The 14,845-nt window shown below is 35.5% G+C and overlaps 1 protein-coding gene across 2 annotated transcripts in view; it reads right to left on the minus strand.

Moving 5' to 3' along the window:
- Positions 1 to 8,200: 8,200 nt before the first annotated feature.
- The window catches only part of TEX15 (testis expressed 15, meiosis and synapsis associated), a 95,879-nt gene continuing 89,234 nt past the window's right edge, over positions 8,201 to 14,845 (minus strand). For both annotated transcript variants that reach the window (XM_087418483.1, XM_087418484.1), the window contains 3 exons: positions 13,454 to 13,512; positions 10,993 to 12,254; positions 8,201 to 8,283 (listed from right to left, as the gene is read on the minus strand). In XM_087418483.1, the coding sequence (XP_087274609.1) occupies positions 8,246 to 8,283; positions 10,993 to 12,254; positions 13,454 to 13,512 (1,359 nt within the window). In that variant the 3' untranslated portion in view covers positions 8,201 to 8,245. The remainder of the gene's footprint in view (positions 8,284 to 10,992; positions 12,255 to 13,453; positions 13,513 to 14,845) is intronic.

Consider the following 14,845-nt stretch of genomic DNA (forward strand, 5'->3'; position numbering starts at 1 on the left):
AGATGTTAGCTCAGAGCCGGTCTTCCTCAGCAAAAAGAGGAGGATTAGCATGGATGTTAGCTCAGGGCTGGTCTTCCTCACACACACACACACACACACACAATATATAGTATGTTTCATATGCATATAAATATATTGGTACTGTGCTACACATTTCTTTGTTCCTAACTTCTTTCACTAAATGGTGATCATTACTGTATTTAACTTGTAACTAACTTTTAATGTATAGTATTGGGTATGAATCTTTTGTCCCTTTCCCTAATGATGTTTTCCACCTTTCTAATTTTTTGCTGTTCTGATGAGTGTACAGTGGTATCTCATTATAATTTGCGTTTCCTTTCCACTAGTTAGTTTGAAGATCTCCTTATACATTTGTTGGCCATTTGGGCTTTCTCTTCTGTGATTTGCCTCTTCAAATCACAGGATGCCTACTATTCTTGTTTTGTTTGTTGGTTTCCAGGAGTATGTTCTTTATATTAATCCCTAGTCAGTTTTATTTGTGGCAAAGAACGTCTCTCAGTCTGCCATCTCTCTGTGGAGTTCTTTGATTAGAAACTTTTGTTGTTCTCAAATCCATTTTATTTTCCTTTTTGGATCTTAAATCATTTCCTACTCCCAAGTCTACATTTCAGTTTATTAGCTCTTAGTATATATATTCATTCACTCTGAAAAGCAGGGGGAAAGTCAAAGATGTAATCATGAGGAAACATCACACAACCCCAAACTGAGAGACAATGTATAAATTAACTTGTAATTTTCAAAAGGGTCAAGGTATAAAAATCAAGGAAAGACTGGAAGCTTCTGAAATGAAATGCAACATGTGATTCTTTTCTTTTTTTAAAGATTTTATTTATTTTTTCCCCCCAAAGCCCCAGTAGATAGTTGTATGTCATAGCTGCACATCCTTCTAGTTGCTGTATGTGGGACTCGGCCTCAGGATGGACGGAGAAGTGGTGCCTCGATGTGCACCCGGGATCCGAACCCGGGCCACCAGCATTGCAGCACACGCACTTAACCACCAAGCCACAGGGCCGGCCTGCAACATGTGATTCTAACCAGGGTCTTTTTGCTGTAAGACTCATTATTGGGACAAATGGTGACAATTATATGGGATCTGAGGATTAGATGGTGGTAATGTATTGGTGTTAATTTCCTGAGTTTGATGATTATATTGTTATGGAGGAGAATTTCTTTCTTTGTAGGAAATGCACACCAAAAGTATTCAGGAGTGGGGAGCCATCAAATCAGCAACTTACTCTTACATGGTTCAAGAGTAAAAGTTTTTCGAACTTTGCTGTAAATTTATGATTGTTTCAAAAATATTTTTTTTAGTTCTTATGATCCAAATAGATAACTTGGATAAGATAAAAAACAAATAGGATAAAATCAGTAAGCCTTTCCTGAATACTAGTCATTCTGCATGAACAGGAGCCCACTTCCCAATTTTTTAAATAGGAAAAACTACAATGCACACGTCAACCCCAAATTTCCAACCAATTTCCTAAAATGTAACAAAAACATGATAAATCATCCATGTACAAGTAACTAGCTATCATGTTTGAATATAAAATCCTTAAAACATAGCTTTCTCATCACCAAATATGGTTTTATAAATAGTAGCTTTATACATAGAAGTATCTTCTTGTCTATCATAATCACTGTCTCACTGGCTTTGCCTCCTTCTCCACAATTGTCTTCAATGTGTTCTCATCTGGTGTGGGATTCATAATATACCAGGCAAACTAAGGGCTACACGTGAAAGGTTAAATGTGGAAAAAAGCCTTTAAGACAAACATACGATAGTTGAGAAAGGTTCACATTGAGTATTAGCTGTGATATCAAGCCACCTATCCTGTTTTTGACACTCGGGCATTTTAAAAAATGTCTGTCATTTTCACATTCTATGAATTTGGAATGTAACAAGACTTTTCCTGTACATCATGTTGTTAAAATGTTACATCAAGTTTGGGGAACTTCAATATTTTTTCCAGTATTAAACTGGCTGAAACTACATCAAGGAATATATACGAACTTTGGGTAATAAAGTCAAGAAGAATCATTAGGGAAATGAAAATCAAAACCACAATGAATTATCATCTCACATCCATTAGGATGGCTACTATAAGAAAAAACGGCAATAACAAGCGTTCATGAGGATGTGGAGAAATTGGATCCCTTGTGTACTGGTGGTGGGAATGTATAATAGTGGAGCCACTACAAAAAAGTATGGTAGTTCCTCAAAAAATTAAAAGTAGAATTACCATATGAATCAGCAATATCATTTCTGGGTATATATCCAAAAGCATTGCAGGTCGGGTCTTGAAGAGATATTTGTGCACCAATGTTCATAGCAGCATTATTCACAAAAGCCAAAATGTGGAAGCAACCCAAATGTCCATCAAGGGACGAATGGATAAACAAAATGTGGCACATTCATGCATCACTTGATGGGGATAGGTTCCGAGAAATGCGTCGTTAGGCAATTTCGTTGTTGTGCCATCATCATACAGTGTACTTAACACAGACCTAGATGGTATAGCCTACTACACACCTAGGCTATATGGTACTAATCTTATGGGACCACTGTCATCTACGTGGACTGACGTTGACTGAAACACCATTATGCGGCACATGACTGTATATACAATGGAATATTGTGCAGCCTTAAAAAGGAGAGAAATCCTGACACATGCTACAACATGGATGGACCTTGAAGCCATTATGCTAACTGAAATAAGTCAGTCACAAAAAGACGAATACCGTATGACTTCATTTATGAGGTATCCGGAGTAGTCAAAATCACAGAGACAGTAGAAGGGTGGTTGCCAGGGACTGGGGGAAGGGCAAAAGGGGAGTTGTTTAACGGGTTTAGAGTTTCAGTTTTGCAAAATGTAAAAGTTCTGGAGAGATCAGCACAACAATGCGAATACACTTAACACTACTGGACACTGAAAAATGATTAAGACAGTAAGTTCTCTTATGTGTAATCACAATTAAAAAAAAATAGAAAGAAAAGTTCTACTGGGAAAACTTGAACTAGCGATATGTTCTGTGAGATGTGCCTGTACTTCCTTTCACTCCTGTGGCTAACCCAGGGTTGGGCCAAGAGATAATGCAGTCACCATGCTAAATGGATATCTTGTCAAGAATGTGAAGTCTATTGTTTCTCTTTATCAACCTAAATCATTCCATAGGAGGTGGGGTGTGATGTGTGTCTCTTTTACTACCCCATAGTACATACACCCACAAATACACTGTCAGTGGAATGCTTTTAAGTTATAATCATATGTGTCTCCTCCATCTAAAGATCTTAATCTCAGCTTTTCAGCATGTATAACTCAAAAAGACTGTTCAAGACTCAGCTTGTGGTTGTCTTGTAAGTATTCCTAAATCCAGTAGGATGATTATACTGTCTTCCTCTTAAGACCTATAGCACCAAGCACAAACATCTATCACACTATTTACCTCACTTGATTTCAATGGTTGGTTTCTCGCATGCCTCTCCCACTCTAACAGACTGTAAGCTCCTTTCCAGCCAAAGATGTCTCGTTGATTTTTCAGTCCCAAATATCCACCATACTGCTGAGCTCAGCAAGAGGAGGTGTTTCAATAAACATTTCTTGTTTGTAACTTGGTAGTGTACTTACATTGAATGGAATGATTTTCATTTTGTCTCTATGAAAGCAAGCGAATTATTGTCATTCCCACCCTCAAATCTTCTTTGAATTTTTTTTCACTCTGACTTATGTCCAAAAGAAACACTCATGATGAAGTATCATTCACTAACATTATTTTTACTTTGCCATTTGATGGGTACCAGCAGAAGGTTATAGGAGAAACATTTTCATTATTACAGGTTCCTGGATCAAGAACCCAGAAAGCAGGGTAAGAAAGTTAGTTTTTAGTTTGTCCTAATATTTTGCCCTGAAAAATTGCTGAAAGACCACAAAAGTAACATAGCTGACTCAGCAGGTTCTATGTGTGCATTTTCAATAGATGGCATATCTGAAACATCACTTTGTTTCATTTTGTATAGTTGATCTGTAAGAAAAGTTAAGAGGTAGGCATAGCTCTAAGAAACTGTGACTGAAGTGAATGGTCTTGGGATAGTTCTGAAAATACTGAGGGAGGGAAGGAAGGAAGGTAGAGAGCCTGCCTCTCATAAGGGATACGGAGCAGAATAAGCTTCAGGATAGCATTTGAAGAGATAAAGTGGGGACAGAGTCAATTTTGAGGAAAGTGATGTTTTCATTAATATTCAGACATGGTTTCAAAACACCTTGGTTGGGAATCAGCGGGTTATCAGTCATTAATTACTTGATTTAGCATAACTCCCAATATGTAAAACACATTCACTTATTAATATAATTAAAATAATTTTAGCCAAAGGACTAGAATTATTTGTATGCACATAGAGCACTTGTTTCTTAATCACACATACAAGAATCTCAAATTACTCTACAGTGAACATTCACACTGTACAGTCTACACTCAAATTTTAAATGAAGGGATTATGTATCAGGTACACAAGCTGATGTCTGGAATTAAAAAAGGAAGTAATATGTCAAAGGAGAGAGATTTAAGAAAGATCTTATATTTTTTGCAAACTAACAATACTGGAAACTATTAACTGATGTTCACAAAGATGACATGAGGTGCAAAAATATCTTGAAGGGCCTTCTGAATGAATTCATTTATAAAATAAACCAATAGTTCCCTTTACGGAATTGATAATAAAGGTTAGTTGATGCACACACATATAAATAGAATAGCATACTTTTAGCACAAGTCAGATGTGCAATGATTGCTGAGTGTAAACACAATCTTTAACTAACCAAACATGCTCAACTGACTAGACCAGCCTTCTCAAAACAGATTCTCATATTTTAAAAAAAGAAATGAATCTGTCATAGACAATAAAGGAAACTAGACTTTAAAATGAAAGGAGTTACAAATCCTAAGATAAATACAGTTTCCTGTGACAACAAACTAGAATGCAGTGTATATTAAGAGTTCCAGAGGATATTTCAAAAGAGACTTCCTACAAATACCAAAGGGATTCTTTAATGCTTGTATGATTCAGAAATACGATGGTAACAACAAAGCAGACAGCAGAGTTTACACCCCAAGAAATGAGTAGGATTAATATCCTCACAAAATTCATAATCGCTATCTAACAAGTTCTTTTAAATTTTATTTCCACATTGCATTAGCAATCAACAACCTCTTACCTTCTCAGTTTCTTTTCATTAGCAACTGCCAACTAGGAATCTGCAGTCACTGCTCTTAGAATTGTATTAATCAGAACTAATTTAAAAAATGTTTGTCTTATAGAATAATTTTCTTCCTCCACAATTCTATTTTTCAAACTGCACAGATAACTGGGAGTTCATCATAATAAGCAATATCAATATTGTATGACTTGAAATCAAACTATGCCTGTAAAAAAAGATTTAGTAGTTTTAAAATACCACATATGCCTAAGTTTTTTTATAAGTTTTTTTTCCCCTAACATTATCCCCATTGAAAAGAATATGGAGCTTTACTATATTTTGAAGACTTAAGTTATTACTTTAAGGAATGTTTTTGGGGAAGAAATTAGCCTAAAATGACTTCAATCAAAAGTATAAAAAGCATATATCTCAAACAACTTAGAAGTGAGGATGATATGCTTTGGAAAACTTTTTCCCGGGGCTCAAAAAGTCTCTAATGATAACCAAGACAGTGATGTCAATGAGGCATGAGAGGACACTGAATGAAACTGTTCTACAAAATGAGGTAAAAAATAATTTAAAATATTTGTATAACATATGATTGACATTTAAACATTTCATCTATATCCCTTTTTATATATAGATTTTTGTGTGTGTGTATGTGTGTGAGGAAGATCAGCCCTGAGCTAACATCCATGCTAATCCTCCTCTTTTTGCTGAGGAAGATCGGCCCTGAGTTAACATCTGCTGCCAATCCTCCTCCTTTCTCCCCAAAGCCCCAGTAGATAGTTGTATGTCATAGTTGCACATCCTTCTAGTTGCTGTATGTGGGACGCGGCCTCAGCGTGGCCAGAGAAGCGGTGCGTTGGTGCGCGCCTGGGATCCGAACCCAGGCCGCCAGCAGCGGAGCGCGAGCACTTAACCGCTACGCCACCGGGCCGGCCCTATATATTGAAATTTACCAAAAAACTGTTTTTTGGGGAATCTTCTCATTGGGAAAATGGAGGCATAGCCTTCTATTTGGCTAGCTTCAGAACTCAAGTTTTAGAGGTACTTTTACATTATGTATATTAACAAAAGGCAGAGCGATACAATTAAAATATAAGAATGTGAAAGTTAGTTTACCTCCTCAAAGAGGCCTTCCCTGAACATCTCAGCTTGTATATCATGCAGTCATTCTCTATTCCATTACTTTGTTTTTCACACATCACTTCTTATGATGTGAAACGAATTACTTATATGTTTATTACTTGTCTCTCTTGACTGGAATGACAATTGCATGAGGGCAGAGACTCTGGCTCGTTCTATGAAACTCCAGGCAGTCATGAGGTTGGCAGGAGCGAGAGGGAAGGAGGGAGGGAGAAGGCGGCAAAAGCGGCTGCAGTGGAAGGAGCGCTCCGGTAGTTTATTGGGTCACCTAATTCAGTCAGTTCTCTGTGGGCTGTTTTTCACGTAATGTGTATGTGTAAACCAAGGACTACCCATGTATTTGCTTACTAGTCAAGAAACATAAAAGGAAAAAATCTCCTGAAACTAGAAAGAATTCAGTTTATTCAGATAATTCTCCTTTAGGTTCCAAAACAATAATGTTTACAAACAAGCAGTTTTGTTTATGTTTGCTCAAATTTTATTTTTACTTTTAGAACCAAAACACATATGTGAAGGGCAAGAAACGAAAATGCTCCATTTTTTCATGTTCTGTTTCAAAGTGCAGATTTTTAAATGTAACTATTTATATGAGGTTTTTTTCATTTTTTTTTTGAAGAAATTAAACCTCATGAAATAAAAATATCACAAAGACAATATCAACAGAATCTGAAAGTTGTTTGAAGAAAGTGTCCTTAATTAGAATATTTAACTTTTGGTTTACCTAAAAACATTTTTAATTATAAATCTGTAACATCTTTCCATAATCAAACATAAACCAAATGGCTGAGTCAAAGTCACTGTTTTGAATAACAGTTGATATTACTGCTTTATACCTGTTCAGGAGTTCTGACTCTTACAGACTATTTTCAAACAAAACAACCATATGGACAAAAAAATATACGTTATTTCCATACTGCTTTAATTCTGTAGTCTCTTTCAAATTCCCTATTTCTTTCAGTTGCAGTTCTTTGCTTGACTTTCCCCTTTTAAAGATCTGTTTGTTAGAGAAGAACTCTAAGTATTCTGAATTCCATCCTATTTGGTTAATGTGACTAAAAAGGCTCAAGCTGGGGGTTCTTAGTGTTTTTCTAAATTGAAAAATTACGAACTGTACAATAAATTGGGCTGAATTACACTCTCTTTGGAAGCCTATGCTAGATAATATAAAAAGTTTGCTAGCATAAAAAGTGTGAGAAAACACTGAAGCTTTGCTATCTGTTTAGACTCAGCCAATACAAGTCTCTTGTCATATTTTAGTGTCCACGAGCAGTGGAGAAAGGTCTACCCAGTGGTGTGGGATCTTTCTGACTGGGATCTTATGGAAAACAGGAATGGCTGTCGGTGGGCAGAGAGGCTGCTGAAGACAACAGTTACACACTACACCCCTGTTGTTCTATGATGTTTATTACAAAGACATTTTTTACTTTTGTGGAATGTTGCAAAGGAAAAAGAAATCTATGCCCACAGCATTAAAAAACTTGTATTTTTGCTGCATTATTTAAATTACTGAAATATGACTAAACTAATAGCATAAGCTAAAGACATTATTTCTTATTATTTGCTATAAAATCATTAAAAGAACCATTTAAGTCGTGAAATACAAATACAAAAGATATAATCTTGTGGAAGGGCTCTTATGGAAAAAGGTGCTAAAATGTGCTTTAATTTCAACATAATGAACTAAAACTGCTTCAAATATAAAACTTTAAAAATCTCTACTCAAGGACCAACACTAAAAATATGCAAATAAAGTTCTCTATCAAAATATATTTTATAAGTAAAAATTATATATTTAAAAATGTTAAAATAAAAAAATATGTAAGTAAAAGATACTTGGAAAAACTTGTTAAATCTCCTTTATTTCAGTAGACAGAAGACTATTTTCAACGTCCTGGCTGAAAGGGTTCTTGTTGCCACGGAACTGGAAGAAAAAAACCACAAAGATTTGAGACAAATTAATGATGCAAACTAATGGTACATAATACTATAGTGGAAAGACCCGAGTTAAGCTAGAGCCAGAGTTCACATTGCACATCTGCCCTTCACTAGCCATGGAATCCTGAGAAAGTTATTTAAGGCTCTCCAAGGAGTAATTTCCTCATCTGTAAAAGAACAATAATATCTCTACATCTCTCTCAGGTATCTTGTGAGAATTAAATGGAAAAAAGGATGTAACGTGTCTGGCACATAGGGCTCATTTAGCCCCTTTGTTTAGTTCCATTTATGGTGCTGAACACAAGCATCATGAGCAAAATGGCAATAGGTGGGTCATAGGGATTTTCATATCTTTAGAAAGTCGCAGTTCCTAAAAGTGTGAGAGGCGTTCTCTATGGATTATTTGCATTTATGAAAACTAAAAGATGTGCTTATTGCCTCCTAATTTTTTTAGAGTTATTTTTGGATACTACAATAAGTAGATAATTGTTTCTTTTCCTTTTATTTTCACTTGACTAATATAACCAAGGAGGTAATTAAAATTTTGGGGAATCAAAGCTGGACTTGATAGATTGAGAGATATCTTTATCATCAGAATAGTTTAATTATTAAGAACAGAAGAAAGCTCAAACTATGAGAACCTTTAAGAAACAATTGGGGGCCGGCTCGGTGGTGCAGCAGTTAAGTGTGAGTGCTCTGCTGCAGCAGCCTGGGGCTCGCAGGTTCGGATGCCGGGCGCGCACCGATGCACCGCTTGTCAAGCCATGCTGTGGCGGCGACCCATATAAAGTAGAGGAAGGTGGGCATGGATGTTAGCACAGGGCCAGTCTTCCTCAGCAAAAAAGAGGAGGATTGACATCAGATGTTAGCTCAGGGCTAATCTTCCTCATAAAAAAAAAAAGAAACAATTACATTCAAGATTTCCTGTTTTAGAAATTAAAGTTTACTTTAATTCATAGGTTTGACCCATCTACTCTGCACAGCAGCAGCAGCAATGTATCAAATTAATCAGAAAGTCATATACTCTTCCACTGCCACCCCTGTTTCTTTCTCCCCTCTATAATTTTTCTTCAGGTTCTGTTTTAAGTGAAAAATTTCCAGTCTTGTTTAAACTCTTGGGTGGGGCAGGGGAGGAAGGGAAAGATACACAGATAATTACCACACCACGTATTACTCACATGCCTTATTACGTGAGAAACACACACACAAAGTACTATGGAAGTACAAGAGGAACTGTCACATGGGAGACCAGTAAGAAGTTCAATGTGGCTTGAATACAGAGGTGGAAGTGGTGGGAGATGAGGCTGTATACACAGGACTGTGAAGGGCCCTGCATTCCAAGCTAAAATACTTGAATTTTATTCTATTGGTTATAGGGCACCAGAGGCAACTCGAATGTAGAGGTGCTGCTGTGATCAGATTTCTTTTTTTTTTTTTTTTGTGAGGAAGATCAGCCCTGTGCTAACATCTGCCAATCCTCCTCTTTTTTTGCTGAGGAAGACTGGCCCTGGGCTAACATCCGTGCCCATCCTCCTCCACTTTATATGGGACGCCGCCACAGCATGGCTTGCCAAGCGGTGCGTCGGTGCGTGCCTGGGATCCGAACCGGCAAACCTCAGGCCACCGCAGCAGAGTGTGCGCACTCAACTGCTTGCGCCACCGGGCCAGCCCCAACTGCTGTGATCAGATTTCTGAATTAGAAATAGACCTTTGTTAACAGGCTACTTCTTGTACAATTCAGATAAATGAATGAATCAATTACTTCAATTAATTTTTTCTAATTATTTGTAAGAGAACCCAGGATTGGGAAACAACTTTTAATTTAAAAGAAATTCTCTAATTTTACTTACAGTACATTTTACCTCTGATGGTAGAATAGTTGGGTGTTAATGGATAACTGCAGTTTTTGCAGAATTACTAACTTCTTAAAATTTTCCTTTACCTCTGGTAAATATATATTTAATTTTAAAAATCTATATTCTAATCATTATATTTTACAAATAGAATTACGTTTAATAGAAAAATTTTTAAGTTCCAGTGGCGAACTACCAAGTTGTTCCACCAACACATTTCAATTAACTCCATTCATTTACACCGAGATGTTATATTAGAATACTGAAAGAAAGAGAAAGGTTGCTTTATCTGATTGAAGTTTTTTTCCTACCTTGGTTTTTTACTGTTTTTTCTCCATTTATCAAAATAATGTATGTTCACAGTAGGAAATCTAGAAAATACAGAAAAACACTCTCCACACACCCCAAAATTTATCACCCAGAGGCAGACAAGTTAAATGTTGGTGTATTTCGTTTCTGTATTCCTATGCATTTCTTTATTTACATAGGTAAATTTATATGATACAGTTTTAAAAACTGTCATTGAAAACTTTTATAAACCCTTTAATGGTTGCATCATATTTCACAGTATAGATTAACTATAATTTACTTAACTATCCCCTAAGGTTGGGTTTTACTGAAGGACAGATTAGTGACATTACCAATTCTTTTTTTTTTTCAATCTTTGACAACTAGATTTCCACCTAACAACATAATTCAACTCTGCCTGATATCTGAACAATTCTACAAATGTGCACAGAAAAATGACTGCTATATATTGCCACTTGTTGTAAATTTCATTTACATAAATGTACAAAGATAAAAGACTCAGTGAAGCAAGCATTAAAACTTGTGAAACTCACCAGAAGTCCAAGGAACTTCTGGACGCACACCTGAATCAGGAGGATAAGGGTATGCATCTTGTGGTAATGGTTGATATGAGGCATACTGTGAAAAAATCGGCTGCTGAAAATTGTAAGAAACAGGCATTTGAGATGGAAAATACCCAGTCACTGGCACAAAGTCATTTGCTTGTGGCTCTCCTGCAAAGTAACCAAAATATTGAGAGTACAAAAGATTAGAATGTGTATTTTGGACAGTACTTGCAACTGCAGTCAACATCCCAGAAGGAGATGGCTGTACTTCATACGACGTTATGCCCTGGTATGTCTGGGTAATGGAATTGCCATTACTGCTGCTGTAATGATAGACACACCAAGCATAGTAAGGATATGAAGTTCCAAATGAGTGCTCGGAAGAATTATATATTGGGGTACATGCAGACTGTGGAAGTTCATTCCAATACGCTGCAGCATTCTGAGTTAGGACTTTTGAATTTTCATTCTTCTGTTGTTCAGAAAAAGAACACTCTGCTGTTTGATTCACATTAAGGGTTATGTTCCCAGATGCTTCAACAGGTATAGTACTGGGATTCAAAGTATCCTTTATATATTTTTCTTTTGACTCAATTTTTGCAGGCTGTGTTTTACTTATGTGCAGAACAGGAATTTTGTTCTGGACAAATATGGGCTCTGGAGAACTTGTACAATTTTTAACAGATGAATTTAATATTTCATTATCTTGAAGTTCAAAGACAGTGTCATTCATTTCTAAATTGGCATGGACATCCCTCACAAAACGAAAAATAGGCTTTGAGAGCACTGATGCATCAGGCAGAAGAGAAGCATCAGTTCCTGGTTTTACGTGTGAGGGACAAGATTGTTCTGGAGGATCTGGGGAATTCTTAAGAAATTTCTGTAAAAGTGTCTCATGGTCTTTTGAAAATGTGCCTTCCACACTTTTCTGGTCACAAATTGCAAAAGAACAATCTTGCTCATGACTCTCGGTTTCAGCAGCACTAAAATTCACATCTCTTTTCTTCATGCTATTTAAGTCTCCCTGTTGTCCAGTAAAATCTTCTGAAGTATCAGATGAAATATTAGCTAAATCTATTTTGCCCTCTGACTTGGACGTGCAAGTATCTTTTAGGTTCTTTAAAGGTAAAAGTGAGCCGGGTAGCGATCTGTGCATTTCCACCTTTTTTGGAGATACATCGTTTCTTTTCAGATTGTCAGATGAACTTGGTGCTATTTCATTTTCAGTTTCAGGATGAGATCTTGTAGTCCTATTAAATGTAACACATAAATACAAAAAACTTTAAATATACAGAGTCACAAAATTTTAATATAAATATATATTTAAAACTTTTATTCAGAAGAGTTCTTGATTTACATTTTCTCTTTCTATTGGCCATATACAAAAGTAATGTATTTCCCCAGTTTTACTCCCTTGGTTTGAATTTAGATACTTTTCCTGCTGAAGGTGATATACTCCACATTTCAAATATACTTCCAATACATTTGGAAATATACATCTTATGCCACTAGACAACATTCCAAGAGTCATGCGTGCCTGGAAAAGGATTCTAGAAATGCAGTAAATACAATATTGTATTTAAAGAAGCAAAACCAAATAAGATAGAAATGAAGATGCTTATCTTATTACGTATTACTCATTCTCCTTCATAAGATGGAAAAAAAGATGGAAAAAAATGAAGCTTGTCATAAATTGAAAATCTTACAGAGCTGAATTAAACAAGAGACGGGTCAACAAGTCCAGTGCTGCCACTTCATGTCAAAATGAGAAACATATAAATAATGTAGTGAGTTTTTCATAAAAATACTTAATTCAGTTTAAAGAATTAGCTTTTATTTTGAAATCGTGTTCTTCCTATATTATGGTGTTAAAACATCCTTTCATGAAACATAGTGTATTTATAATGTGTGTGTGTGTCCATGACTAAGTTCCCACTTAGTTATATAAGTTGGCAATTTATATCTTTTTAATCAATTTTGAAATGTGACTCATATAAAATCCTAAGTTTCAAATTCAATCTAATCACCTGTCCTATTCTTTTATGCCCTTTTTAGTAAGCCAGTCACTAAGCCCCATCAATTCTTTAAATAATGTCTGTAAACTATGAATTTTACTCTCTTATTTTGTAAAACATCACTCTTTTCTAAGCCCTGGCTGACTTACCACTTCTAACTGTACTCAGAATCTCCTTACCTTTAAATCACTGAAAACACACATTTTACAGGACATTACTCTTCAATACTTACAGAATAAAGTTCAAACTCCTTAGGCCTCACTTAACACACTGCATAATCTGAAACAACCTTCTCCCTCCTTAGCTTACTCTTGTCCCCTAAATTACATGTATGATCCAATAGAGGTATATAAATAAATGTTTTAGTCTTGTTCCTTAATATGTACTCAATTCTGTTTAGTTTTTCTGCAGACAGGGCTGATGGCAACTCCTACCTCGGATGCTTGAATGCTGCCATTTCTCTGTTGATTTCTGTGACATCTTTCATGTTAATCTATGTTTCAAAGAAACAAAAAAAAAACCCTACATTGGTGATGGTTTAAAATATCATATAAATATTTATTATTTAACATCAGATATTTGCAATTGCTTGTTCTGTCATCATCTAAAACACATTGTCTAAAAGTACATTCATTAATGATCTTCTCCTTCAAAAGAAACCAGTGACTCTGCTGGACTTCCCATATTTCATAAATGTTTTGAGAAACTTTTTTAAAAAGCAATTTGCAACATTCTTTTTGTCTCCACACCTTACAACAAATCTCGGAGTCCATTGATAACTGCTCCCTCTTTTATACCCTTTTCAGTAAACCAGTCACTAAGCCCCACTGGAAGTAATGTCTGTCAAATATGAATTTTCCTTTCTTATTCTGTAAAACAGCCCCTTTTCTAAGACCTGGATGACTCACTACTTCTAACTGTACTCAGAATCTCTAATCTTTAAATCACTGAAAAAACATATTTCACAGGACACTACCCTTCAATACATATGGAATGAAGTTCATACTCCTTAGCCCTATATTTAAGACATTCTATAATTTAAAACATTATTCTTCTCCATCCGTAGCTTAGTCTTGTCCACTAAGTTAAATTTTTTGTTCTAGACTTAATTTTAAACTCATTTCTCAAACAATGTCAATAAGCATTGTGTCTGCTCTTCCTATTTTCCATAACTTACCCTCTTCATTTTCACCTTCATCTGATAACATTTTTTCCTTTAAGGCAAAGCTTTGGTCTGTGTTCTTCCATGAAATTAATAAACTTTCTCTAACAGTCTAATTTGTTTTTTGCTTTTCTTCTTAAGAAAAAGCACTTTACTCAATGTGGAGTACAAAACTTGTTTTCTTGTTGTGTTTTAAAAGTTATGTTTATAAACTGGTTGTTTATTAAGCATTTTGATATAAACAGTGCAATAAATGATCTGTTTCTTAATCTCGAAACTTGTTTAATGAATACAATTAGGGTAAGCTGACAAAGAATTTTACTTTTCATTTTGCATACAGTGAAATGAGAAATTCTTGAAAAATTTTAAGAGAAGCCTCTGAGAGTAGAGTAGGGCAATTGTTGGTATGGGCTCTGGAGCTAGACTGCCTGTTTTACATCTGGGCTCTCCCACTCACTAACTCTGTGACCTTGAGAAAGTTACTTAACCTTTCTATGCCTCAATTTCCATACCTTTAAATAAGATAATAATAGTGCCTACATCATATGGATTTTGTGAGAAATAAAGAGTTAATATTTGACAGTTGTTAGAACTGTGCCAAGTACATAATAAATGCTGCATGAAATTTGTTAAATAAAATATATTTATGTAGGACTTTCAACTC

The sequence above is a fragment of the Ceratotherium simum genome, chromosome 28, assembly GCF_057802395.1.
Source record: "Ceratotherium simum simum isolate JZ-2026a chromosome 28, ASM5780239v1, whole genome shotgun sequence".
Taxonomy (NCBI): domain Eukaryota; kingdom Metazoa; phylum Chordata; class Mammalia; order Perissodactyla; family Rhinocerotidae; genus Ceratotherium; species Ceratotherium simum.